At 40.4% G+C, this 27,399-nt stretch overlaps 2 protein-coding genes and 1 long non-coding RNA gene across 49 annotated transcripts in view; 2 read left to right on the top strand and 1 right to left on the bottom strand.

The window, feature by feature from the left end:
- LOC127359479 (sodium channel protein type 4 subunit alpha-like) overlaps nt 1-8,499 on the top strand; it is a 177,532-nt gene extending 169,033 nt beyond the window's left edge. For all 3 annotated transcript variants that reach the window (XM_051393283.1, XM_051393282.1, XM_051393285.1), the window contains one exon: nt 1,295-8,499. In XM_051393283.1, coding sequence (XP_051249243.1) covers nt 1,295-2,601 — 1,307 coding nt within the window. In that variant the 3' untranslated portion in view covers nt 2,602-8,499. The remainder of the gene's footprint in view (nt 1-1,294) is intronic.
- Nucleotides 8,500-16,553: 8,054 nt separating this feature from the next.
- LOC127359483 (NACHT, LRR and PYD domains-containing protein 12-like) overlaps nt 16,554-27,399 on the top strand; it is a 62,740-nt gene continuing 51,894 nt past the window's right edge. For 42 of the 45 annotated variants that reach the window (XM_051393330.1, XM_051393336.1, XM_051393310.1 and 39 more), the window contains exons 1-4: nt 16,554-16,655; nt 17,433-17,566; nt 20,383-22,296; nt 23,987-24,160. In XM_051393330.1, coding sequence (XP_051249290.1) covers nt 17,436-17,566; nt 20,383-22,296; nt 23,987-24,160 — 2,219 coding nt within the window. In that variant the 5' untranslated portion in view covers nt 16,554-16,655; nt 17,433-17,435. Of the gene's footprint in view, nt 16,656-17,427; nt 17,567-20,382; nt 22,297-23,986; nt 24,161-27,399 lie in introns of all 45 variants that reach the window. The other 3 variants (XM_051393329.1, XM_051393303.1, XM_051393332.1) reach the window with 3 other exon arrangements.
- On the bottom strand, nt 25,332-27,195 carry LOC127359541 (uncharacterized). The gene is made up of 3 exons (XR_007882650.1): nt 27,006-27,195; nt 25,841-25,948; nt 25,332-25,540 (listed from the first exon to the last, which is right to left on the bottom strand). It is a non-coding gene; the product is annotated as an uncharacterized LOC127359541 (long non-coding RNA).

Raw genomic sequence — 27,399 nt, 5'->3', positions numbered from 1 at the left:
TGACTTGCTGTTAGAGGGGAAAGACAGCTCAGCCCTCCAGAACCAATTACTCACGTTGTAATCACAGCAGAGCTGCCACATAAAGGCTGAAATATCCAAACCGAGAGCTTTTAGATGATGTAACTCACAGGAATGTCCTCAAATAAAAGGAAAATCTTGGTCAACTAATAATCTTCAGCTTATCGATTTGAGGCGATGTAACTGAGAAATCCAGCAAATAGTTTCTGCTGCGTAGATGAAATCAGTCGCCTTAAAACAGATTCCCAACCATTTTCCTGAAGGGACCCTTTTATCATTGAGTGAAGTGATATTATACATTATGGATATTTCATATTATACTCAATGCACAACAATAACAGTAGAGAATAGCCGATAAACAATGAATCCAAACAGTGAACACAATCACTGCGGGAAGTTTGTGTAAAACGTATTTTAAGGAGCTTTTAAAGAAAGTTTCTGTCTGTATTATAATCATAGATTCTTCAGAGACTAAGTTTAGGTTTCTACCGTGCCCTAATGCTCCATTTACACATTCACAACCAGGCAAACGAGATGTCATGTTAGTGGATGAGAGCAGAAAAATACCGGCACTGCCATCCAAAGTTCAAATATTTTACCTTCTTGCCGTTCTCTGTGACGGTATTTAAAAACAGATGTTACATAGATCCTTCAAACAAAGAGAAAATATGGTCAATCTGGACAATGAGGGGCTAATAACAATGAATAAATAACAAAAGATGTCATTCACAAAAAAGAAAATCCATTGGCTGCAAAGTACACTGACCTTCATCGTTCAAAGTGTGGTTCACACACTGCTGAGAGGGGATTCCTTAAGACAATCTATGGTCTAATGTGCAACCATTGTGTCGATCCTTAATATGAAAACGTTTGGGAACCCTTGTTTTAGTACATGAAAAGTGATATGCATTGATTACAACATCAATATATGGCTCATTCAACCTGTGAAAACATGAAACTGGTCTTCATCTAGAGGAGCGTTGCAAAGATATCTGCTGCTGCCTCTACTCAGACCTTTCTGTTTCTTAAAAAAGCTGTCTCCACTTTCCTAAATATTTTTTATTAATGTTTTCTTTGGAAATAAGAGGAAGACAATTAAAACAAGTTTTGTTTGTGATGTGTTTACAGTCTCTCTGTCATTGAAGAATCCAGTTAACTCGTGTCTCCTGACACATATATACGTTTATGTATCTATGCATATGAATGTTTGCAGGTCCATAAAATAATCACAATACAATATATGATTTACTTACTTTTCTTCTTATATGTTTTTTAGGTATCGTGCTTGCTGACATCATCGAGAAGTACTTTGTGTCGCCAACCCTGTTCAGAGTGATTCGATTGGCCCGTATCGGACGGGTTCTACGTCTTATCAGAGGCGCTAAGGGCATCCGGACGTTACTGTTCGCCCTCATGATGTCCCTTCCTGCTCTCTTCAACATCGGGCTCCTCCTCTTCCTGGTCATGTTCATCTACGCCATTTTCGGCATGGCCAACTTCGCCTATGTGAAACGGCAGGCGGGGATCGACGACATGTTCAACTTTGAGACATTTGGCAACAGCATGATCTGCTTGTTTCAGATCACCACCTCCGCTGGCTGGGACAGCCTGCTCACCCCCATCCTCAACAACTCCCCCGAGGAGTGCAACCCCAACATCCCTCACACCGGCACCACCGTCCGGGGGAACTGTGGGAACCCATCGGTTGGCATCACCTTCTTCGTCACCTACATCATCATCTCCTTCCTCATCGTGGTTAATATGTACATCGCCATCATCCTGGAGAACTTCAGTGTGGCCACGGAGGAGAGCACTGAGCCGTTGAGCGAGGACGACTTTGAGATGTTCTACGAGGTTTGGGAGAAGTTTGACCCGGAGGCCACGCAGTTCATTGAGTACGCCAAGCTGTCAGACTTTGCTGACTCACTCTCAGAACCGCTTCGCATCGGTAAGCCTAACAAGATCAAACTGATCTCCATGGACCTGCCCATGGTCAGTGGGGACAAGATCCACTGCCTTGACATCCTCTTTGCCTTCACAAAGCGCGTCCTGGGCGAGTCCGGTGAGATGGATGCCCTTAAGCAGCAGATGGAGGAGAAATTCATGATGGCCAACCCGTCCAAGATCTCCTATGAGCCGATCACGACGACTCTGAGGCGAAAACAGGAGGAAGTTTCCGCCACCGTGATCCAAAGGTGTTACCGCAGACACCTGGTGAGGCGGCAGATGAAGGCCGCCTCCTACTTGTACCGCCAGATCACCACACCCCGACATGCAGGAAGCGAAGGTGAAGAAGGCGGCGAGGTAGTGTTCGGGGAGGATGCACCAGAGAAAGAAGGGCTCATCGCCGCCATGATGAGGGAAAACTATGGTTCGAGTTTGTTAGGGATAGAGCGCTCCGAGACAATTTCCTCCACCTCGTCCCCGCCGTCCTACGACAGTGTGACGCGAGCCACGTCGGAGATCTTTCACCCGCTCGCTGGCAAGACAGAAACAATTGCTGTCGACACCGCAGGCAGCGAACCAAGCGAACAGTCGGCGTCAGTGGTCGACCCTGACAGACAGCAGGAAACGGTACCATAGCAGGAACCAAAAAGCAAAAAAAATGAACAAATGAGGATGTCCTTGCATTTGGGTTAAGCCTGTTTGTTCTTTTGTTTACTGAATGTACCATAGCTGAGGAACGCTGGGAAGGCGGCAAAGAGAAGCTATGAGCGAGGAACTGCAGGAGGAGTCAAGTTAAGGAGCAAACAAAGTGGAATATTTACTACCTTTAATGTTATTTCCTGTTCCCAGTGGAGATTCCTGGACTCAAGCGTTTTTTGGAGTTTCTTAAAGGGAAGCAGAAAAACTGCAATAACAGAGAGGGAAACCCCGTCTGTCAAGTCAGCTCTGCCTTTGTTGGAGTAAAAAGACAGAAGTGTAGATCCCTCTGACCTCTTGGGTCTCGACCGAAGCCGAGGGTTCGGAACACTGACTGACCTTTGACCTCAGCTGCAGGGGTCAAAACCACTATATCAGATGTATCCATCATTTATTGGCCTGGGGGGGTTTGTGCCTTCCCACAGTTGATCAATATTCTCAGAGTACGCCTGGCTGTAAGAGTGATGGTGTTCCTGGTGGTGTTTCTCAACGCATTAACAGTCGACGGCTTTCTGACTGACCGAGACTCGAGAGAGGAGGGAAAATAAATGACAACGTGATTTAAGAAAAAGTTTTTCGTAGTAAAAGTATAACTTTGTTGATGTTACCAGTCTTTTAATAGCGGTACGATTATTACTATTTTTTATATTTTTTAGAGTAAGTTGAAGAAAAAAAATAAGTCTCTCTCTTTCGACATTGGAGTGGCACTAGCTATGAGAAAGTGGCTGAACTACCACGTTGTAATAGATAAGAGGAGAGGGTGCGGTCAGGAAAAAAAAAAAACAACCTGAGAAGCAACTTCATCTGTTTTTTGTTGGCAGTTTTGCACTTTTGAGTTTACAGGTGCTGTCACTTTACCGCACCTGGGCAAAGACACATTGGAAAAAAGGGCCTGGGATGTATTTATTTTTTCCTTTGAGAACCTTTGAGATAACACACCAAAACCTAATACAAGTGCACAATGAGATTTTTTACACGGTCCCGGACTTTTCCAACATGTGTTTTGCCCCGGTGGTGAACATCCCCCATGTCCGTCACTTTTTTGGCCGTTGGGTGATTTGTCGAAATGTCCAAATTTAAAGTAGATTTTTTTTTAGCTCACCTTCACTTAAACAACTTCAACAGAAGACTTACGTATTCCTGCTGCATTACTACATTGCACAATGAGGTTAAGGGATGCAGATTATTGATCAATGACATATGAGTTGCCAAGACCGGTATCTGGTATCAGGGTCCAACACACACATAAAATATCCCAGATACCACTTTACAGCAGCGTGTTGTTACATAACCACCTGTTAGCTGACGTTTCATTTCATCAAGTGAATTTATCGTTAATCTCTTGAATCCAAATTCCAAACCCCTTAAATAAACTTTTAAGAAAAGACGTTCATATCATAAAACCCCTGAAGCCGTAAACACCTCAAATTCCTTTTTTAAAGCAGGATGAATATTGTTTAGTGCAGTTAAAGGACCAGACTGCTGGTTTGAGACAAGCTTGGCAAAGATGCAAAAAATATAAATTCCTAAAAACATGTTTAAGCGTGCAACAAACCATCAGTCTTTACTCCCATTTTACCAACCGAACAAAGACATTTATGCAGGGCTCTGTGTGCTCTTGTTGGAGCTCACTTACATTTACTTATTTTAATGCCATTATTTATATAAAGTTTTTCCTCTATCAGGGGATTTAATGTCGCTGTACGGACTTTTTTGACAAATCACCCGCTGTCATTAACTTATCCGTCTGGTCTGAGTTCGGCTCGGCACACACAAGAGCTTAGACCGAATTCTTCAATGGGCATAAGTTCTTCGAGGCGTCGACCAGCCCTGACCGGAGTGCGACAATCAGCTCAGCACATCAGCATCAGGATTTCACCCTGTTTTGTTTCATGAAAAGGTCACTGATTTGGCGTCTGATCAGTCACCTGTGTCCTGGAAAAACCTTGTCAAAACAGTTTCACGGCAGCTGATTATCGATGATTCTACGACTTTATCAGATTGTTTCTCCTGTTTTCAGTATAAACTTTTCAAGATGTTTCAGATCAGGAATCAATTGTCACCAGACTGAACCCAATAGTCTGGATAGATACACATCTATGATATTAAATTAACTATTTAAATATCTATATTTGAACAGCTGTCTGTTAAATGCTACAAGAAACAGTGGTAATGATTCTGAAGTGTTTAAACTTCCCCAGTCCTTCAAGCTCCCAGTCCGGGTACAGACAGCTAAAAGAACTAAGTAGCTAACAGCAGCTAGTACAGTTAGCATACGCAACAGTGCCTCAGTTAAGAAACTTCTTGTGTTACAAGAGAAAAGGTCTGTGTTGCAACAGTCCTCTGATACTTTGGTCCCGGTGACAAGGCGCAGCTCCTGGTCGGAGTTTGACCTTGTTTTAGATTTTCTGTGAATATCAGACTAATGAAAAGTGGGTCAATTAAGACTCTTCTTGTCGAGTCCATGATCCAAAAAAGGGATTCTAACAGTTTGAAGCTTGTTTAAGACAAGTACTTTTTCAGTAAAATATCTCTAAAGTTATAGTTTCTGTCATGTTATGAGTGTAAATGAGCGGTTTACAAATGGCTGCAGCTGAGCAGGTTTTTCCAGAACACTGCGTGACGATGCTAAAAGCTTTTCTTCTTCCTGTTTCCGCTAATCGATATGAAGAGTTTCATTTAAAATGAGGGGAAATAAATTTGTAAATTCTGATTGATTTATTGATTGATTGATTCCTCTTTGGATGTCACTGACTAGATTATTTTCTCGATAAGAAAATGAAATGGATCGTTTGAATGATTTCAAAGTACACCAGTAACTAAAAGTATTCAGCGACATATTGAAGATTTCGTAGTTTTCCCCTGAAGGATATCTGCGTTTGAAAGGAGACTCTTCAAATCCAAACACTGCGTTTTTATTTATTTATTTATTCTTTTGTTTTCGGGTTGGTTGCTTTATTTAAGTTGGGTTTTTATTAATTTTTTTTGCACGTTTTTAGCTGCGTCCTGGAGTAAGAACAGAGGCCGAGCGAGGCGCCTCTTTATCCATTTTGCACAGAGAAACAAAAACAAAAAAAACAAACCGCGTCTAGCAATAACGGTTTGCCGATACCTTGTAAGTGAGTTCTTCGGTAACACTCGGCTTTACAGAAGCTTTCTCTCACTTTATGAATCTGTGGAGTAATGTTTGGGGGAAATCCTGAAAATGCACGATAACACTCGGAGCATTGGGCGAAACCTGATGTGTTCTGGTTTTCCCGATGCAGCACTGACGGTGTTATTGAGGTTTTACAGATGCACAGGTGAATACGCTGGCATGAAGCCGCTGCGAAGCAGTGTTACCGCTTGTTTTTATTAAGATGAAGTGTCAAAGTGTGTGTGTACAGCGTTTGTTCGGTCTGCTTCGATCTCAATTATCTCGAACAACCTCTCTCTCTCTCTCCGTCTCTGTTGTCGTGGTCACCCGAGGGATCTTTACTAAACGCTTTACTAGACTAATTTAAAAAAGATAAAAGAAAAAAAACATTTTACTGGCACCGTCTGGACTCTATTTCTACTAGATTCTATTGAGAATAGATAACCATATAAACTAGGTAAATACTTAAGACACTGCTGAACTCTGCTGCGAGGCGTATTTCAGGTTGCAGTTGTGCTGAAGGGCTGTTTTCAGTAGCAATAGACCCAGAGTGTGCCTGCTACATATGAACCCTAACACTCCAAGCCATGCTTTCCCATTGGTTGATTGATAATGTGCTTGATTGAAGGACTGGTTGATTCTTTGATTTCTTGACTGGCGGATTGAGTGATTATGTGATTGGTTTAACATTTGGTTGGCTGAAATGATTCTTATGCTTTTTGATATCGAACGAGGTTCACGGTCCCTCACCGCCCCCCTCCATCACTGCTGTGACTCTTTCTCATAAGCTGTCGAACAAACAGCACAGAGAGCTGATTGGCTGATTTAGTTCTCTTTTTTAAAAAAACGGTCGAAAAAGGTTCAGATTCACTAAAGTCTGCAGGGAAAAGTGCATTTTGTCCTGTCACCAGTGTCACAGATGCCTCTCTTACAGTGGGAGTGGCCACTGGTGGAAATTGGCAGCGAGACTACCGTTGCTGTGTCTAGCTCTTTCGGCACACCCACGCCTTCTCGCAATATCAGTACTTGAGCAACTGAAGAGGAAAAACATGCACAAAGTTTCCCTCACAGTGTAACTTTAGTGAATCTGGACCTCAGACTCTGGTTTGCACTGAGCACAACAACACATTAACTGTCACTATCAGGACAGTTAACTGGAATAAAGCTTAAGAGTTTGTTCACCTGCAACCACAGCATTACGACCAACTTCAGCTCGCCGTACCTGGACTGAATTCACTCTGCACTGACTGTATGAGGTGGAAACCTTCAAAATAAACCCCAACATGTCCGAGCAGGAAAGGAAAAAACCCCAGATTCAAAAGATGGCGGAGAGAAAAAGAATCTGTGTCACTTTCTTTCCTGCTCTGATATGACAAATTGTACGCAAAAATAAACTCTCACTTTGGAGGAAAACGGCCATCTTTGCTCTGAGCTGTGGGTCAGTCCATGTGGTGCTACCAGGCGGTTTTGGAAGAGTCCATATAAAGATCTGAGGGGGGCGTTAAAACACAAACTCTAAGACTGAGAATCTTTGCTCCTTCCTGCCTTCTTTTCCCCGTTTCAAAACCAAAAGCTGCTTTGTCACCTTCAAAACAAAACGACAAACATCTACGTACCAACACGGAGGAAATGCACAGAAAACAAGTGGTTTCATTGTTCATTATTATTACTATTGTTACTATTAACTGTGTGATAAATGCAATACAACAGTTATGTAAACAGGCAGTGAGTGATGCTGTATCTTATTTACAGTATGAGGATAATAATAACGATGTTTTTACTTTTTTCGTCGTCATGGATTTGGTTTTTCCAGGCATCCTCTCACTGCTTAAACCACCTGTCGCCCCGTTTACACCGCAACTGGTTTCACAGCGGTTCTCAAAACTGGCTCCGGCTTCATATCAGTCCCCCAGAAACCTCATATCTCGAGAAAGTTGCCTTTTTCAGGAAAGGAGGGAAGAATATGTGGAATGTTCCCCTTCCTGAAATCTCACAAATTTTTTATTCCAGCCGAAATTGGGAAGATTTCTCTCATCGTTAATGACATTTTTAAGACAGAATGAGGCTGCGGCCACAGTCCGTCACAAAGAGCTGGAAGATATAACTCACAAAGTTGGAGATAAGAGGTTTCTTGATACAAGCAGTTTTATTGTGTTTTTGCTGGAAAAAGTCGAGAAGGTTCACGTCACAGTCGGAGGGTGAAAACCTTGTAACTCCAAAGATTTAACTTGAAATATGAAAGAGGAAAAGATTATTGTAAAGTTTACCACAAAAGTGAAATGCAACACAAGTCCAAATTTGAGTGTTTTTTCTCTCCATCACTGAGTTGGTAAAACTTTTAGATATTCAATGTTTCCATATTTTTAAAGTCTTTTTCAAAAACATAAAAAAATAAGAGACAAACAGCAAGTTACAAGGTTTCCCTCTGATCTCAGTGGTACTCTCGCTCTGCAACCGTTGGCAAAAACTCTCGCCAGTGAAACCTCGGTGTAAAGGAGGCGAAAGCCGTGCCTCAGTGACCCCACCTTGGTGTTTTAGAGACAATAATAATAATTACGACGATTATAATATGAATATATATAAATATATATATACTTTTTAGTACTTTGAGTTGAAATACTTTTTAGTATTTTGCAAATACATGTCTCTGTATATAAAACAAAAGCCTCCTGTAATAAATGAGAAAAAAATTTAATACTGAATCTGTTGTGATGGTTTTATTTCATTATTTCTGTATGTGAGAATGAAATGGAATATAATATCATAGCTATGTGTTCGCCATGTTTCTATGGTGGCTCAGAATGGACAAACCAGACACTGGTTTTGCAGCCACTGTAGTTTCTTCTACACACTTGGAATTTGGAGTGTGGGGTGCAATCTGCAACTACACCACTAGATGCCACTGAATCCTACACACTGGTCCTCAAAGAGATAATAAGTTGCTGATGGGCGATACCATTTTTTAAAAATTCAATACAAAAACAATGAATTACATTTAAGGGCAAATCACATGGGACATTAACACCGCATTTATTACAAAAGCAAATAGTACAATTAAATAAAACCGTTTAGTTTCAAGAAGAAAAATAACTATCCAATGTTCTTATTTCTGTTGTGGAAATGTTTGTAAAAACACTGAATAAAGCAGTTCCACCTTAACAATCACTGCTTCTCCCACGCTGTTGGACAGACAAAGGACGTCCCGGAGGGGCTGCGAGCCGAGCTGCTGCTAACGTTAGCTCAGCTTGTTTCTCTGATAACTTAAGATCCAGACGTCCGATGACTAAAATCCTTCATCCGGTTCAAATCTAGAGTTAAAAAGCACCAAGATCTAAACAGTGGATGGTAACAATGTGGCTTCAGACTGTCAACAGTCAATGTATGACAGCTTCTGAATACCATTACAGATTTCTCTGAGTTTGAACATTGTTGGAAACATTTGGGATAATGTGAGAACACAACTCAACATATAGAACATAAAGTTTAAACACTGTTTAATGAGGAAATGTTACAGATTATAAATTTAACACTGAACCCTTATACCTATTAAACATTGTATTAAAATGTGATCTGTATCTGGGTGTTCATGCCTGTAGAACATATTGGAATCAAGATGCGATCGGATCAGTTAGACAACATTTGGAGTTTTATTGGATCTTAGCAGGTGTTGGTTTGGTTTAACTTCTAGTATAATTATTTTAGGAATAACACACTGTTGAAAAATGTGAAGGCGCCTCCATTTGAGTCTAACCCACCTCTTCCTGTTAGCTGAAGCAAACCATTTTTTGTTTTAAGTTAAAGGAAGTGTTTTCAAGTATTCTGGTTATTTCAAAATAAAGCTCTTTATCTTTTGTTTAGACACATCTTGCCCTCTGGGTCTGTGTCTACACTCCAGCGTGGCGGGTTTTCACCGTTTTCCCCTCTGGGTTTTGTGACGTCAGCAGGTCAGAGCTAAAGCATCACGTTCTTCGCAGACGGACAGGTTTTATGGTGTCCGGTATCTCTCACAGCATGCTGGGTAGGATTCGGCCCCCGTGGCAGATTGCTTTTGCACACTACCTTGCCTCTGCACGCTCGTCTGCATCCGTCTCTCTGCGGTTTCTTCCCTCCATCTCACACCCGACGCGGGTTCACCTCACCACGTCGTGCTCGCTAACGCTGCCCGCTTGTGTCATGAAGCCGAACTCATGATGTAATGCTGCCTGACTGTATGTGTGTGTGTGTGTGTGTGTGTGTGTGTGTGTGTGTCAGAGCAGATTGAGGATGACACTTGAAGCTGCTGCTGAAAACCGTCTGTTTTGTTACTCTCTTCTTCTTCATGTCCCCTCTGTTTTATTTCCACCTCCTCCTCCTCTTTCCCCCTTGCAGATATTTCAGAATAAAATGTCTTAATGTCAATAAATCACATGAAAATATAAAACCGAGACTGAATGTAACAGGCGCTCTGTGTGTGTGTGTGTGTGTGTGTGTGTGTGTGTGTGTGTATCAGAGCCTGATACACCTCCTTCCTCTGTGCCACAGAGCTCCATTATAAACACATCAGTGATGCACCATGAACACACACACCGTCCCGCTTTACAACCATTTTCTTTTTCAATCACTGAGTAAACTGAGTATATTTTATTCATATAATATTCAATAATAACAATAACAGCAGAGAGCAGCTGATAAACTGAACAATGGACCCAAACAGTGAACTCAGTAACTGCAGGAAGTTTGTGTAAAACCAGAGATTTAGATGAATTTTGAGCAGATTATTTCCTGTGAATATTGATCAGAGATCAGTTTTATTTATAGCTGTAGGGACTTTTCATACAATTCTCTGTCTGTATTCTGTATTTTTATCATTTTTAACAATCATACAGACTTTACAGGCTTCTTTTCTGACACATTCAGTGTTTTCGTCTCATTGTTCTCTCAGCTCGTTGGTTGTTTTCTCCTGCAGGACGAGGCTGTTGATCAGAGAGGGAATATATGTGAATATAACTTCAGGTCTTCAAAGTTTAGATCTTAAATAATAATATCGACTTGAGTTAAAATCAAGAAAGCCTCGAGAACCACTGCTCTAAAGCACAGAATGTGGATTAATCCGCCGCTGAAAATAGTCCCCAACAAATGCACTATTCCTCCTGTTGTTCGTTTGACTAAAAACTGCAGTGAACTGGTGTTTTAGGATATTGCTGAGCTCCTGAGGTGTTTTTAAAGAGTTACGTAGGAACCAGAAAGTATTGAGAGACGAACTAACACACAAGTGAGTCACCGCACTGCTGTTGTCATCTTATAGGAGGACCACTTCAATATTTATGTACCACAAGAAAGAGCAATATGATGAATATATACCTTTATTTAAACTCAAAGATCACTGAGGGCTGATTCATTAAAAGACTAATAAAAGATACAAGAAAACTATATTTCCATCACTAACGCCACACTTAACAAGTCAAACAGCAGTTTTTATATCATTGTTACAAACAACCAATAAAGCCTCAAAAACCTGCTCTCTTCTTATCAACCGCTGCCATTATTTTATTATATATTATATATATCTGCCAAACAAAGTCACATTTTAAAAGTAGAGTTGTGTTTTTGTGCCGGATATGTAGTTTGAAGTACGGAGCCCCTAAAGGGACATGTAAAAAAAAGAAAAAAAAGAAACGCTTCTAGTGCGCACTAGATAGTATCTAGTGCTCACTAGATACTATCTTGTGCGCACTAGATCAGGCTGCAGGACAGGGCATTTAAATGCAGACTGTAACAAAAGAGGTTACAGATTAATTTACATTTATTTTTTAGTTACAGACAAATTAGTTTAATACTCATTTGAATATTAAAATTAAAAACACTGATCGTATCTAGTGCGCACTAGATAGTACTAGATAGTATCTAGTGCGCACAAGATAGTATCTAGTGCTCACTAGATAGGGATCTAGTGCACTCGAAACGTTTCTTTTTTCTTTTTTTTTTTCCCATGTCCTTTTAGGGGCTCCGTATTGAAGCCCCTAATTTGAGTTTTTAATCAAAAAACTTAAACTTTTAACATCCCTTTTTTCTCCTCCCTTTGTTAATTTTAGTATCACCACCTTCACAACCAGTTTGACTGAAAACTTTGCATTTTACAGGAAACTGTGGCCGGTAACATCCTGATGCTGAACGCTCCAAATGTGATAAAATGTCTGAAATCCCAGTTTCCAGGAGCTCTGTGTGATTTGTTTCAATAGCTTGTTAGTTCGAGTAAAACCCTAAACAACAATAATAAAGAGAAAAGCAGCACATCTTCACATGTTCGGCTCTACGGACGATCTCTGACTGGAACACAGACTGTCCTCTCTGAACTGCCTCGTTGCCCTTGAGCAAGGCGCTGAACTGAGAGACAGAAAGAGAAAGTGTGTGTTTGTGCTGACTTGTTTACTTGGTTATGTAACCCTGTCTCTGGCCACACACACACACACACACACACACACACACACACACACACACACACACACACACACACACGAGTTCCTCAGCATATGTTAAATGGAGCTTCCCCATCTGTCTGCCTGCCAAAAATCTAACTCTACTCTCTTAAAGGAACAGTTCCCTTTCATACATTTATACAGTTGTCAAGGCATTAAGGTTCGTTGTTTTAGAATTGACCCATTTCCACTGATAAATATATATATATATGTATAAATATACCAGCTTTTGTTGTTTTCTTTCTGCTGACTTTGAGAATCTGCACCTCATTTCTCTCCACTGATGGAGAGTGAACTGTGCTGAACAGCGCCCTCTGGCAGCATGAAACTGAACAACAGTTTACAGCTGAAATCCAGTTTAATTTAGTGAATTAAAGTCACATAATGTTCATTTTGGGATTGTTCTGCTGCACACAATTTACATCCAATAGCAGCAGGAGGTCAGGAGATGCCGGTCTATCTTAAAGCATCCATATAAAAGAAATATCCACTTACATTTACAGCCCAGAGACACATAATTCTACATTTTATTGGACCAAATAGATGAAATTATAATTATCATCATGTGATCGTGCAGTAACAACTGTGGCCACTACATCAACCCTGGTCCTCGGTTGTGTCTCTACACCAGAGGTTGAATTGATTGTTAAAAATTAAAAGATACATAATAGACACAGAGAATTGTATGAACAATATCAGGAAAATAATCTGCACAAGATTCATATGAATCTCTCGTTTTTACAGAAACGTCCTGCAGTTATTGTGTTCACTGTTTATCAGCTCTTCTCTACTGTTATTGTTATTAATTATAATAAGAAATATCCATAAAATATGTCAGTTTACTCACTGATAGAAAAGGGGTCCCTAAAAGAAAAAGGTTGGGAACTACTTATCTAAACTACGGATCAATTATTAAGACCTGGATACGGAGGCGCTGCTCAGTCTTGCTTAAAATGTTTCCCAGTGGCCACTTGTGGTATTGCAGCAAAAGATTCCCCTCTGCCCCAAAAAGCATTTTCCCCACAGACCACCATTATAAAAGAGATGTTTGTCAAACTGCAGGTCCAATATGACTCTTTTATGTTTTATTTTATTTTTCCCTGAGCAGTGATCGCATGTCGGGAGAAACACTACTGGAAGGAAGTACACCTGCAAGCTAGAAAACTATATTGGCGTATGAGCCAGGGCGAGCAGGCGCCGTCTTCCTCCTCCATTTCCAAGCATGTAGGAGAAACTACGGTGGCCACGAAAAGCACAAACATCCTGCTGTGTGTGAAGATAAAAACACAATGATTCTTATTTACAGGTGATTATAGATTAATGACAACGTACATATAAATATAATATTACCTTTCTGTCCATAGATAGATTCACACTGGACCTTTAAACAGTGTTTGTGTTGCAAATTATATTTTTAACATCATATTTTGGTAATGAAACTAAAAATAATGAACCCATAACCCCGTGGATCGACACACACACACACACACACACACACACACACACACTCATTCACTTCACCTTGCACAGGGTCAATCCCTCCTGTGGGATTGTGGGTGTTTTCCCTCCCAGTGGGGCTGGAACAGATACACAGTGTGTGTGTGTGTGCGTGTGTGTGTGTGTGTGTGTGTGTGTGTGTGTGTGTGTGTGTGTGTGTGTGTGTGTGTGTGTGTGTGTCCATTAGAGAATTGCAGTAATAGTATTAATCTGATTATTGACTGTAGCTGATCAATACAGACAACATCCTCGCTGCTGATTCATTTGGCCACTTTTCTCCCTGATTCCTGTCTGTCAAACACGCAGGACGCGTAACGCAGTCACACCGCCCTGCTGTCCAACAGGAAACCACTGAGACACAATAAAAGCTGATCGATCCATTCAGAAAAACTCAATCTGCAATAATTGTAGTTTTCATTTTTGAGTAAAAATGTCAAATATAAAAATCTGAACACTCTCTAACAGTGAACTTTGGTGGTTATGAAATGTTTGTTGAACAAAATAAAACATTTGTAAGCGTCCGCTTCCTGTTCTGATGTTTTATATAGAGCCAATAAAAGTGTGTTAATCAATAAAATAATCAGCAGATTTATCCATAACCCCAAAATCCCTTCAGAGCGTGTTGCCTGCCATAAGTTGTTTATATTTGTGTATTTGTGTCCTTAACAAAGGAAACAAAACGGTGTGTTTCTCTGTTTAAAACCTCCTCTGACTGACTGACTTCTGGAGTCTGCACAGGGTATTTTATTTTGAAAATTTGACCGGATTTGTTTTTAACTCCATCCTCTCCTCCTCAACCTCCTCCCCAGCCTTTCTAGGAAGTGTTCGGGAGTCCCATAGGAGACATTCACACTGGTTGTGTGTGTGTGTGTGTGTGTGTGTGAGTGTGTGTGTGTGTGTGTTCTCTGTTGCCATGGCAGCAAGGTGTTGATGAGGTCTCGTGGCGGTCGGCGGGGAAAGATGAGTGTGTTCCCTGACCTCACTCTCCAGAGGGATATCAAACACACACAGTTATAGTTTCACTTATGATTTAAAGGTTCATTCTGAAGCCTTTTACGTAATATTTTCACGTGTTAATAACATTTTATTCCCTATACGTAGGGATGAAATCAATGTGACGTTTAGGCAGCGTGCAAATGTTAATATTCTATATTTGGTCTGATGGTACAAACCTGGAAACCTCACAAGACTTCAGAAGGTGTCAGTGCGACCTGTGTGCGTGAATAGTTGCAGTGTGTAACTAATGTTGTACTGTTCCTTTAAAAAGAAATAAAAATGTCTCTTATTTTGAAATGTGTTTTTTTCTTTCATTTGTGTAGCTCTTCATTCCTTCTGTCTGTCACATATCCTCACAGTTGAGATGGTATTTTCCTCTTTGAGAAGCCAATGTTTTGTGTTTTTGTTCATCTTTCTGTAGATTTCCTGTAGTTTTACATCTGATTTGTTTTTTATTATTATCTTTTATATCATTTCAAACACACTTTAATGAATAAATCTTCCTTGCTGACCAACAGACGGCCTACTTCTCCCCCAAAAACAGACAAAAACCCTAAAAGGACAGAAAAGACAGAAAGGAAGGAAGGAAAGAGTTGAATGTCAAGCCCACACTAATTGTTTCTATTTTAGAGAGTGGAGCTGCTTTCAGACTGATTTAAGGAGAGTCGATGTAAAAGTGACCTAAAAACAAAGCAGAGAGCCGGCTGACGCTTACTGATAACACACACACACACACACACACACACACACACACACACACACACACACACACACACACACACACTGTCTTCTGTAATAATTATCATTTGTTGATCATCAGCAAAATGTCTCAATCAATTAAGATGAGGAAGGAAAAGAGAAGACAAAGGACAAGAAGAAGGCCGAGGAGAAGAGAAGGGAGTAAGGAGAGGAAAGAAGTGAAGGGGGACACTTAAGGTGAGGAAAAGAGGGGAGGACAAGAGAGAAAGGAAACAAAGCAGAGAGGAGAAAGAATAAAGGGAAGGAGATGAGAGGTAGAGAACAGAGGTTTACTCAGCAGAAAGAGAAACAGCAGGCAGGTTGATCTTTCTGTGGAGTTATACTGCCTCCTGCTGGACCACAGAGGAACTGCAACAGAAGGAGAGAGGAATTATGGGAGAAACTAATGTGGCTCCTCTATGGAAACATTTAAAAGAGAATAAATCTGTATTTATGGATCTGGATGTGTTGCTTTAAATGTTGCTGGTGCAAGGAATTGTGGGATGGCATTATCTCCTTTGGTAAAGGACGGTATGTTAAAGGAGATCAGAAAGGAAGCATTGAAGCATCTTTCCTTATCAGCATTTAGAGAATTTGAACAACAATAATCTAACATTGAAAAATAATAAGTTACATCAGTGGTTCCCAACCTTTTTCCTTCAGGGACATTTTTTATCATTAATTAAACTGACGGCACACAGTGACATATTTTATAGATATTTCATATTATATTTAATGCAGATTATTTCCTGTCAATATGGAATCAGAGATGTGTTTAACAATTCTCTCTCAGTCTAATGTATGTTTTAAATATTTGACAATCATACACACTTCATAGGCTTCTTCTTCAGAGTTTTCTTGACACTTGGTCTTTGTTATATTAGCTCATTGTTTGTTTTACTGTGTACTTTTCTAATGCAAGAGGATGTTGATCAGAGAGTGAATGCTCTGTGAATATTACTTGTGTTAGCTGGGGGACTTTATCTATTTCAGTTTGAGTGTTTCCAGCAGATAGAGATGATCATGTGACTTCCTGTAAATGATGATGGGAGGAACAACACTGCAGGCAGTGTATGAAAACAGGGAGGGGACAACAAAACTGAAAGTGTTCAGGGTTCAGACTCCATTTTAAGTCGACAGAGCAGAAGGACAAAAAGGACGTCAGAGTCAGGGTGAGTGTTAATACAACATTATTATTGTTTTACTGTCAAAGTCTCTGATTCATCTGTGAATACAGTGTGATTGGATGAATAATGAACAACAGACTTAATGCTAACTCACAAAAACAAGCTTACATTCAAAGCAGAGTCATTACACTGTGTGTGTGTGTGTGTGTGTGTGTGTGTATGTGTCTCAGTCAGTGTTACTGGTTCTCTCTCAGTCTGAATATACTCACAAACAGACGCGTACACAGAGAGCTGTGGACACTGTGGTAGTAGTTCTGTTTATACTGTTTTCTGCAGTCTGCTTGGTGGACGTGTTCCTCACAGTGTAGTGATCGTGCAGACACTCACAATAAATTGAAGGAACACGGATGTCCACACAGAGCCTACTCGTACACCCTCTGATGACAATATTAATGTTACTGGGACCCTCGTGTACTGTATGCATATAATTCCTGCATCAGACTGACTGAAGTCCAGCAGATGAGGGATCAGTGACAGTAGCTTTGTTTTATGGGGTTGAGTTTTATAGTCAATACATTTTCTGCTACTTCAGGTACACCTGACACAATAACACAACTCAGTAAAACATTATCACTAAGTACAGCCTCAGTTAAAGTCTGTTTGATGGTCTTTTATTAAACTGTACACACAGTCAATATATTGTGTTATAATCCTGTAGATACAATAAATGTTAGATATTAAAATACCTTTTTGTCTTCTTTGTCTTCATGTTGTATGACTTGCATGAACTACATATTTGTCTCAACGCTCTCTGAAGTGCAGAAGATGAGTGACTGTGTGGAGGAAGAGGAGGACAGAGCAGTGTCTCCAATGTCCAGCTGTCTGTCTATGAAGAGTGATCGGTCTAAAGATTTTCCTCCAAACTTCAGTAATGAACCTGAACCCTCAGACACACAGTAAGAGAACTGCTACTAACTTCAGTTTCTATCATTATATTATCACCATTATATGATTGTATTTGTCCAAATATAAGACAATATTTATTTCTAGAAATGACATTTGAAACAGTGGGGTTGTATTATACTCGAGGACTAGACAATCACATATTAACAACATCAGATATTCTTTTTAAATGGACCGGTGTGACAGTGGCTCCTACACAGAGTGATGCATTATGGGTTGTTTGTAGCCTTAATGTTGTTGGTTCACTAACAACGACCACGCCATCAAATGTATGAAATATGACAAGTTTATTGCACATAATGAACAAATGTGAACAGATGTGGTATACTGAGGGATGAGGGATGAAGGTCGGTTGGCTGATGAATTAATGGATGGGGGGGTTCGTGTACAATGTAAGAGGGAACTGAGTGGGTTGCGAGACACTGAGTGGGGGAGCTGTCTCTTCGTATCTCTTGTAAAGAGCCCCCAAAAAGACTTAGAATCGACTCGTAAGCGTGGCGTGTTTGATATCGTTTAGACCATCTGCCAAGGGGTTTATTGCCGATAAATAATAAATAAATCAAAGATAGAGTAAAAAATTGAATAATAATAATAATAATAATAATAATAATAATTAAAATAAATAAATAGAAAATAGTTCAAACAGGGGCTTCAGGGAAAAACTTTTCATAATGACTCAGTAAGGTATTACTTTTTTTTGTTATTTAACAAAATCAGAGATTTAAGCAAAGAGCTCAGTTCCAGGAGAAAAGGAGCAAATTTATGTACTGATTTTGTGAATTTGTGTTTGTGAATAAAGAATTTTGCATATAGGATAACAAAGTTCATCAGGTGTTCAAGAGCATTATCTTCTGGGTTAACATAGTAGCAAATAACATCTTTAAGGGTAAGAGAGTAGACAGAGTTAGCAGCATCAAAAAAATGAGATTCAACATCACTCCAAAACTTTTAGATATATCACAATAAAAAAACAGATGCTAAATTGTTTCTGTATTAAGATTACTTCTTTAGCCTTGTTAGATAAGCAATATTTGTGGGGTAGAAGCCAAGCTCTTCTCCAGTTGATGTCCTCTATTTGGGACCTCCAGTAAAACTTGCCTCTAGGCACAACTCTATATCAGTACAGCATCAGTACAGGTTGACTTGTTTTATATTCACTGTAACTCAAGTGGCTTTTTATAAGTTTAATTAAATCTATTGGGATAAAATTACATTTCAAAAGAAAGGAAAGACCTCCAATTTTATTAAAGATGTAGTTTGGGATGAAAAACCAGATAGAGTCAGGGTTTCTGAGACACTTTCTCAACCAGTTAACCTTAAAGGTATTGACAGTGCCGATAAAATCTAGGACTTCAAGACCTCCTTCTGCCTTACTGTTGGAGAGTACACATTTCTTGAGTTTATGAGATTTATTTTTCCAGATGAAGTCTAAAAAAATGTTATTGACTTGTGTGGTAGTTGGTTCACTTACAAATAGGGACAATGCCTTCTGCTTTAGAGAGAAGAACTCTACCTAGGACAGACAAGTCCCTTTGAAGCCAAATGTTAAAAATAGATTTGGTCTTTTTTAGTCTGTTTGAGAAATGTAAATGTTGCCTAGCTGTAAGATCTTTAGTTATGAATATTCCTAAAGAAGAAGAAGAAGAAGAAGAAGAAGTCTTTACTGGGATGTTTTCAATTGTACAATCATTGGAATTATGCAAAGACAAAATGTCACATTTGGACATATGAAGTCTGAGACCTGAGGCGTTAGAAAATTGGGTAATTAGAGTAATAGCATTAGAGAGTTGATTCTTGTCTTTTAAAAAAAGTGTAGTGTCATCTGCCAGTTGGGAGATTTTTAATTCTCTGCCAGAAATTGAGATACCTTCCAGTTTCTCATTGTTTACTATATTGATTGAGCTGATTGAGGATGGCTGGGCCGTGGCATGCGTCGTGACGTCATCAGCGTTGCCAAGGATGCGACGCCGGTAAGTGGAGCCGCGGTGGCTGACGGGAAGGAATGGTAGGGGAGGAAGAGGACAGAGATTTTGTGAGTTTGCTATTCGTCTTCAAACATGTGTGAAGGGTTAAGGATGAGCTCGTTCTCTGTGGTTCGAGGTATTCATTCTTGTGTTTCCTGTCTGACGCTTGATCATGTGAAAAATGAGTCAAGGAAGGAGTGAACGGATAAGGTGTGCTTAAGTAGGTTTTGAGCGGGAATGAGATGATTGCAGGGCGTGGTCTTTGTTCCTGAACCTAGTTATAAAACTTCATCTACGGAGTTACTTCAAGTTCAAGTACTTCATCTTTTATTTTTACAAAGGAAAATGGAGCCATCTTTTAGATCAACAGTGTCTCTGAGAAAGTTTCCCAACATCAGCAGTCTGAAATTGTTTCTGATCTTCAAAAAGCCTTTTTCCAAACACAGCTGTTGGAAAAGAGAGAGGCATCTTGTGATAAGTGTTGTCTGATATTCTGGCCAATATGGTAGAAGAGATTTTATTACCTGCTAATGAGGTTCTGTTCTGTGCTCCTGTTTGTTTGTCTATTAAGATTTTCCATTAAAATAAGTTTGTAGACTAAAATATAAGAATGCAAACTGCCCCACTGTGACTCAGTTAAACATCTTTATCAATAAAAGCAGAATGAAAATAACAGTTTGATCTCTTCAGGCTGCAGCTGCTGTCACATATTTTGGAGCAGATTGTTGTTTGATCAAGAAGACAATATCTCAGATATTGTGATTCAGTAAAAGCTCAACTCAGCTTTTTTACATTGAAATATAACTATGATTTCTAATCTGAGTGATTTTACTTTATCTCCCCAGAAAGAAGAAGAGGAGTCATGTTTCTGTGGAGGAGCAGCTGTCCTGCTGTGTTTTGTCTCTTTCAGCAGATAGTGGTCTGCAGGAGGTTTTAGATGAACATAAGATCAGTCTGAAGACCAGATGTAAACATGTGACTGAAGGAACTGATGAAACAGGAAGTGGAACCCCCCTCAACAAGATCTACACTGAGCTCTACATCACAGAGGGACAGAGTGAAGAGGTTAATACCCAACATGAGGTGAGGCAGCTTGAGACAGCTTCCAAGATGGAGACCCTCCATGACACTCCAATCAAGTGCCGCGAGATCTTTAAAGCCTTACCTGACCAACAGAGACACATCAGAGTGGTTCTGACGAACGGCGTTGCTGGCGTTGGAAAAACCTTCTCAGTACAGAAGTTCACTCTGGACTGGGCAGAGGGTTTGGAAAACCAAGATGTCAGTCTGGTGGTTCTGCTTTCGTTCAGGGAGCTGAACCTGATCAAAGATGAGCAGTACAGTCTTCTCAAGCTGCTCCATGTTTTCCATCCAACATTACAGAAGGTCACAGCAGAGCAGCTCGCTGTCTGTAAACCTTTGTTCATCTTTGACGGCCTGGATGAAAGCAGACTTTCACTGGATTTCCACAACAATGAGGTTGTGTCTGACGTCACACAGAAGTCTTCAGTCAATGTGCTGTTGACAAACCTCATCAAGGGCAATCTGCTTCCCTGGGCTCTCGTCTGGATAACTTCCAGACCTGCAGCAGCCAATCAGATCCCTCCTGAATGTGTCGACAGGGTAACAGAAGTACGAGGCTTCACTGAGGCCCAGAAGGAGGAGTACTTCAGGAGGAGAGTCGGTGATGAAGATCTGTCCAATAGAATCATCTCACACATCAAGATCTCCAGGAGCCTCCACATCATGTGTCTAATCCCAGTCTTCTGCTGGATCACTGCTACAGTTCTGGACCACATGTTGACTACAGACCAGAGAGGAGAGCTGCCCAAGACCCTGACTGACATGTACTCACACTTCCTGCTGGTTCAGACAAAGAGGAAGAAGCAGAAGTATGATGAGGGACATAAGAAGAGTCCACAGGAGCTGATGGAGGCTGACAGGGAAGTTCTTCTGAAGCTGGGGAGGCTGGCGTTTGAACAGCTGGAGAAAGGAAACATCATGTTCTACCAAGAAGACCTGGAGCAGTGTGGTCTTGATGTCACAGAGGCCTCAGTGTACTCAGGAGTTTGTACAGAGATCTTCAAAAGAGACAGTGTGATCTTCCAGAAAAAATCAGTGTACTGCTTTGTTCATCTGAGCATTCAGGAGTTTCTGGCTGCAGTCTACATGTTCCACTGTTACACCAACAGGAACACAGAGGTACTGGAGGGTTTCTTGGGGGAAGACTACAGCAGGGACACAAAACCGAAGACTTTTCTAGAGAAGATTTCCACGATTTTTGGAAATGATGATAGTCTGAAGATCTTTTTGATGAGAGCCATGGAAAAGTCCCTCAAAAGTAAAATTGGACACCTGGACCTGTTTGTTCGCTTCCTTCATGGCCTCTCTCTGGAGTCCAACCAGAGACTCTTAGGAGGCCTGCTGGGTCAGACAGACAACAGGCCAGGAACCATCCAGAGAGCCATCAACAACCTGAAGGAGATGAACAGAGATGATATCTCTCCTGACAGAAGCATCAACATCTTCCACTGTCTGATGGAGATGAACGACCACTCAGTCCATCAGGAGATCCAAGAGTTCCTGAAGTCAGAGAACAGATCAGAGAAGAAACTCTCTGAGATCCACTGCTCAGCTCTGGCCTACATGCTGCAGATGTCAGAGGAGGTTCTTGATGAGTTGGACCTGAAGAAGTACAACACATCAGACCAGGGACGACAGAGACTGATTCCAGCTGTGAGGAACTGCAGAAAGGCTGTGTAAGTCCAGATGTGATTAACATTATAAAGCAGTGTTTATCAGTCATGCTATTAATTCTTTTAGAATTATTTTAAAAATAATCTTCCTTTTAAAATATATGTCAGTTGTATTTTGTCACAGATGTTCTTGAGCTGGTTCAGAGGCTGTGAGTGCAAACATGTTGATTTTTCAGTTGGAGGTTTATAGCTGTCAAATTAACAAACACAGTTATTCTATTTATTTCTAATAATTGTTACATTTGACATTTTGCCTTCTGTTTATCTTCCTTTGGGTGATGGAGGCGACATGAAAACTTGGCAGAACAAAATGAGTTTTTAGAGTTTAATATAAGATCTGTATAATTTTCCAAAGGAGATTTCTAAAGTTCTAGAGAATTTCTGTCATACAGTTATAATTTTGTTTGTAATGGTTTTAAGAGTGAACACACAGGATGTTTGGGGACGCCACACCAACCTCTTATAAGAAAATGAAAAACTAAAAAGCTGGATTTAAAGATTGTACTTTACATTGTTCATGTTACAGGCCTCAAGCATGAGTGAGCAGTGAACAGATATTGTGTCCTGTTTTGTAGGAAAAGCAGAGACTGGAGACGTTAGTTGTGATGGTTCAGCAGGCTGTTCTGTCTTTATTAAACAGAATTTATCTTTTTCTCTTCATTTACACAAACTGTGTCTCTTATTCACACTATCATCATTATTATAACTCATTTACATTTCACCTTACAACACAAGGGTCCATACTGAACTGCTGGAATAACATTTACAATTTATAAATGTACAAATCAGCTGTTAAGTTAAACAGAAATACTTCTCAAAGTCTTAATATGCACTATGACTCACCATCAGCACAATATTACTGCAACCCATTTACAGTATTATCATGACCTGAATTAGCAACTAGAGGTACACATGTCAAGGAGCCTGAATGACAGAAAATAAAATACATTTCTATCTTGTTAAACTGTTACACAGGAGCTTTGTTGCAGTGGGCAGGAAAAGTTTCTCACCTGATCAAACCAACTATTTTATCTGTCAAACTTTGTCACAATAACATGAGGAAGGCTTTTAAAGTCCTTGGAAATGTGTTGTAATGAGATAACACACACTAACAACCTGTTGTGTCCAGGAAAAGCAGAGACAGGAGACATTAGTTGTGATCTTTAGGCTGTTCTCTGTCTGAGCAGCAGAAGCCTCACAGAGCCCGAATACAACTAGTAAGTAACATAAGACATTTTCTCTGATTTGGCTTTAAAGGTTTAAAAGTAATAATGGAATATAATATTCATAGGTATGTTTTCAGTAGTTTAAAATCACCCAGATATAAGAATCATTATGTTTTCGCTACACCTTCATTTTTTTTCTAAAGTAGTCTAAAAGGGACAAACAAAACACTGGCCCTTGATAGGGCTGTTTTTGTTTTTTTTGTACATTTCATGGCCACCGTAGTTTCTCCTATACACTTGGAAGTGGAGGGCGAAGTGAGTGAGTGGTGATCTGCAGTCTTCAGGTATGAGAGAGAGTGATGAGAATGATTGTTTCATGTCAAACACAGTGAGATAAGATTATCTGAACCACTGATGTGAAAAGCAAATGTTCACCAAAACAGCAAATGTCAAACTGTTCAAATCCATAAAGTCAATATAAAGTGTGTCTTTCATAATAACATATTTTCTAATATGTGTCATAACAGACTTTCTGGCTGTGGACTCTCAGAGACTCACTGTGAAGTTGTGGTCTCAGCTCTGAAGTCCAACCCCTCCCATCTGAGACATCTGGACCTGAGTTACAACAAGCTGCAGGATTCAGGACTGAAGACACTGTCTGCTGGACTGCAGAGTCCAAACTGTAGACTGGAGACTCTGAGGTCAGTTCACTGACTGTAGTGCATGCAGTTGTGCGTCTTTCCAAATGACTCAACAGTTGGTACAGTAACAAAAAGTATAGAAATGAAATGTTTGTAATGAGAGAACTAGAGACAGATTAAGTATCAATATTAATTTATCTCAAAACCATTTGAGTGAAAGGATTAACCAAAACAAACATTTTACACAAAACCTTCTCAAAACCAACTAAGGACCCAACACATGAACCGATCAGCACCCATCCACAGCACTACAAGTGTCTTTCAATGTAGATCCCAGCACAGGGAAGCAGTCCAAGTGATAAGTTCATTCAGTCAGTTTTAGTTGCAGTCAGAGTCAAAGAGGGGAATGTGCTGGATGTGTGAGTGAACTGGGGACGTGAGAACAGTGAGAGTCTCCGGCTGCATGTAACCTACCGCACTGGCAGGGATGTGATGATTGTAACAAGGAAAATCTGAGTTCCAAGGAAAGTTGAATCCTTGTTCTTGGGTTCGATTAGCTTGCCATCTTTTCCACTCTTAAAACCAGACCTGTATAACACGACAGGGCCAGAATCTGCTTTAACAACCAGTAACTCCAGTATAAGTATATATTCTATACTTTAAAAGTGACTAGAAATATTCACAGTACATAACTCATAAATACATTAAGTTATTGCAAACTTGATTTCATTCATACTGCCCCTTTAAAGTAACCAAACTCTGTATTTCTGTACACTATGTTCAGCCCCACATTGTGTATTTAACAGTTTTTGAACAATACAATCAAATATTGAGCAAACAACACTATAACAGTACATTATACAAAGTGTCCGCTGTCATGAAACAAAACCATTAATACTTCAGCGTTTACGTTGAATATAGATGTTAAAAACAACTTCTAGCAACACAACACTATCCGGTGGTTTGGCCCACTGGCCTCGTCTGCTTCCATCGAGGCAGCTTTAAAGCAATCAGCATGATTGTTAAACTACTGCAGGTGTGCCTGACCGGTTGGAGGGGAGGGCGCCACCTGGAACAGGACACAGGACAGAGCAGAGGCCAAAACACACATACCTAACACCCCCTCCCATAAGTGCAAACTATTAGTTTGCTAACAGGAAAAAGTACTACAACACAGAATACACTTACCCTCCGATAAAACGTACAACACATTTGATTTTTTTCCCCCACGGGACAGGGCATCACCACATTATCAGCCCCCTTCTTGTGCATTACCTCTAGGTTGTATCCTTGCTTGCTTAAGAGACAGCCGACAATGGGAGCTCCAAGGATTACTGCTGGATACACCTAAACTATTTTCCAGCAGCAACAGGTTCTGCCACACCTTCACACCTTTCTGGTTCTGTAGTGCAGTTCTCCAATTCACCAATAGGTGGCAACCTGTCCTCAGACAAGGCAGAAACAAAAACAGATTTAGACAGAGATAAACATCCATAGTGCTAACTGAAGACACATCAGGGCGTCGTTGGACCACATCATCATGTCTAGACTCTGCAATAGGGATGTCAACAACTTCAGGTGATGGATATACCTTCCCCCCAGCTATGTCGTTACCCATAATAAAGTCTATACCATCGATGGGGAACGAGGAACGCACAGCTACCGGGAAGAAACCAGTTTTAAGGTTAGACTGAATGTGAACGCGGTGGAGAGGTGCAGGTACAAAACCCATCATGATACCTCTTACGATGGTACTCGCGTCACAGGCAGACTCTTCACTCAAAGGCAGCACAGTGGAAAGGATGAATGACTGGGAGCCACCAGTGTCTCACAACACTGACTGGATTCCTGTGAGTGAGACAAATACAGGGAAAGTTAAAGGTTTGAAACATTCATCAGACACTTTTTGAACGGTGGACGGTGAACAACTGGAGGACACCGTTTTAACTAACCCCACACCCTTGGGCTGCTTTGAAATTGCAGCCTGCTGCTTATGCTTCCACTCAGTGCAGTCGGCAATTAGAAGGTCAGGTTCATGACTAAAAAACATTGTTTATCTGCCTTAGGACCAGAGAAAGATATAGCAGCTATTACGCTATTTAAATATACAGTCCTATTTACATCAACAGTCCGCTCAGGCACACAGTTTTTAAACTCCTCCAACAACATCAGCTCACGTATAGAAACAAAGTCATCTGCCTTACAAGCTGAACAGCAGCAGTCAAACAGGATCCCTTTCTCCCTGGCAAAGTCAGCGTACGTCTGGCCTGCTGTCTTTCTAAGGCTGTGAAAACGCTGTCTATATGCCTCAGGCACCAGCTCATATACCCGCAGTATCGCACTCTTTACTAGGGATGTAACGATTCGATACGGTTCACCATATTTTGTTCACGATACGATTTTCTCACGATTTTTTTTTTTTTTTCAAAATGAGCTACAGACAAATTATGACCAAATAAAATTCTTTTATTCGTAGGAAAAACATCTTAGAGGTGCTTTCTTTACAGAAACTCTGTAAAACAGTTTGTGTCCTCTTATAAAACATGGTCATCTTAAACAAGAAAATACATGAAAAATATCTCCTTTCTTTAGAAACAATCTCACAAGTAAACTGGTGTTAACTGGTGTAATTCAATATCTTAAATAACAAAAGAATATAAAATGTACTGAAGTAGTTATTCCCTTAAATAATAAAGAATAACTGGATTCTTTTAGGAGCTGCAGCCTCTCGTCAGGGTGGTTTGCCCCCTCGGCAGTTTTCGCTCAGGAGGTGGCGTAACGTTACTTTGCTTCTCACTGTGATGGCGGCTAATATGCTGCTGCATGTTGCTGGTGTTGGCGGTATATGTTAGCAGTCTCTTGCAATATTTACATGCTGTTTTGGTTTTGTCTGTCCATTTCTCACCGGTTGTATTTGTGTATATGGGGAATCCAAAATGCCGCCACACAGGTGATTTATAACCGCTCGGTGCATCCTCTATTTCAAAGTTGTTGCCTACCGTCGCCATGTCTTCCCTCGTTCTGTGCCCCGTACCTACGTAGTGACGTAACTCACGTGACTTGACGTCTGACGTTGAACAAATGAATCACCAACCAGTGACTTTTTTTAAGATAACGTAACCTATTTCTGAACAAAACATTTTTAAAAAAGAACATATCCTACGTCTCTTGCATCCGTGATTCATTTTTTCTGTCAACCGGTGCGAATCGTCACATTTGTACCGATTTTTACTCGTGTCACGATACATCCTTACATCCCTAATCCTAACTGCCATGTGTGTTTGGAGTTTCCATTTTCT

The sequence above is a fragment of the Dicentrarchus labrax genome, unplaced genomic scaffold (assembly GCF_905237075.1).
Source record: "Dicentrarchus labrax unplaced genomic scaffold, dlabrax2021, whole genome shotgun sequence".
Classification (NCBI taxonomy): domain Eukaryota; kingdom Metazoa; phylum Chordata; class Actinopteri; family Moronidae; genus Dicentrarchus; species Dicentrarchus labrax.
Note: the sequence above shows the minus strand (reverse complement) of the source record. Positions and strands in the feature narration are given on the sequence as shown.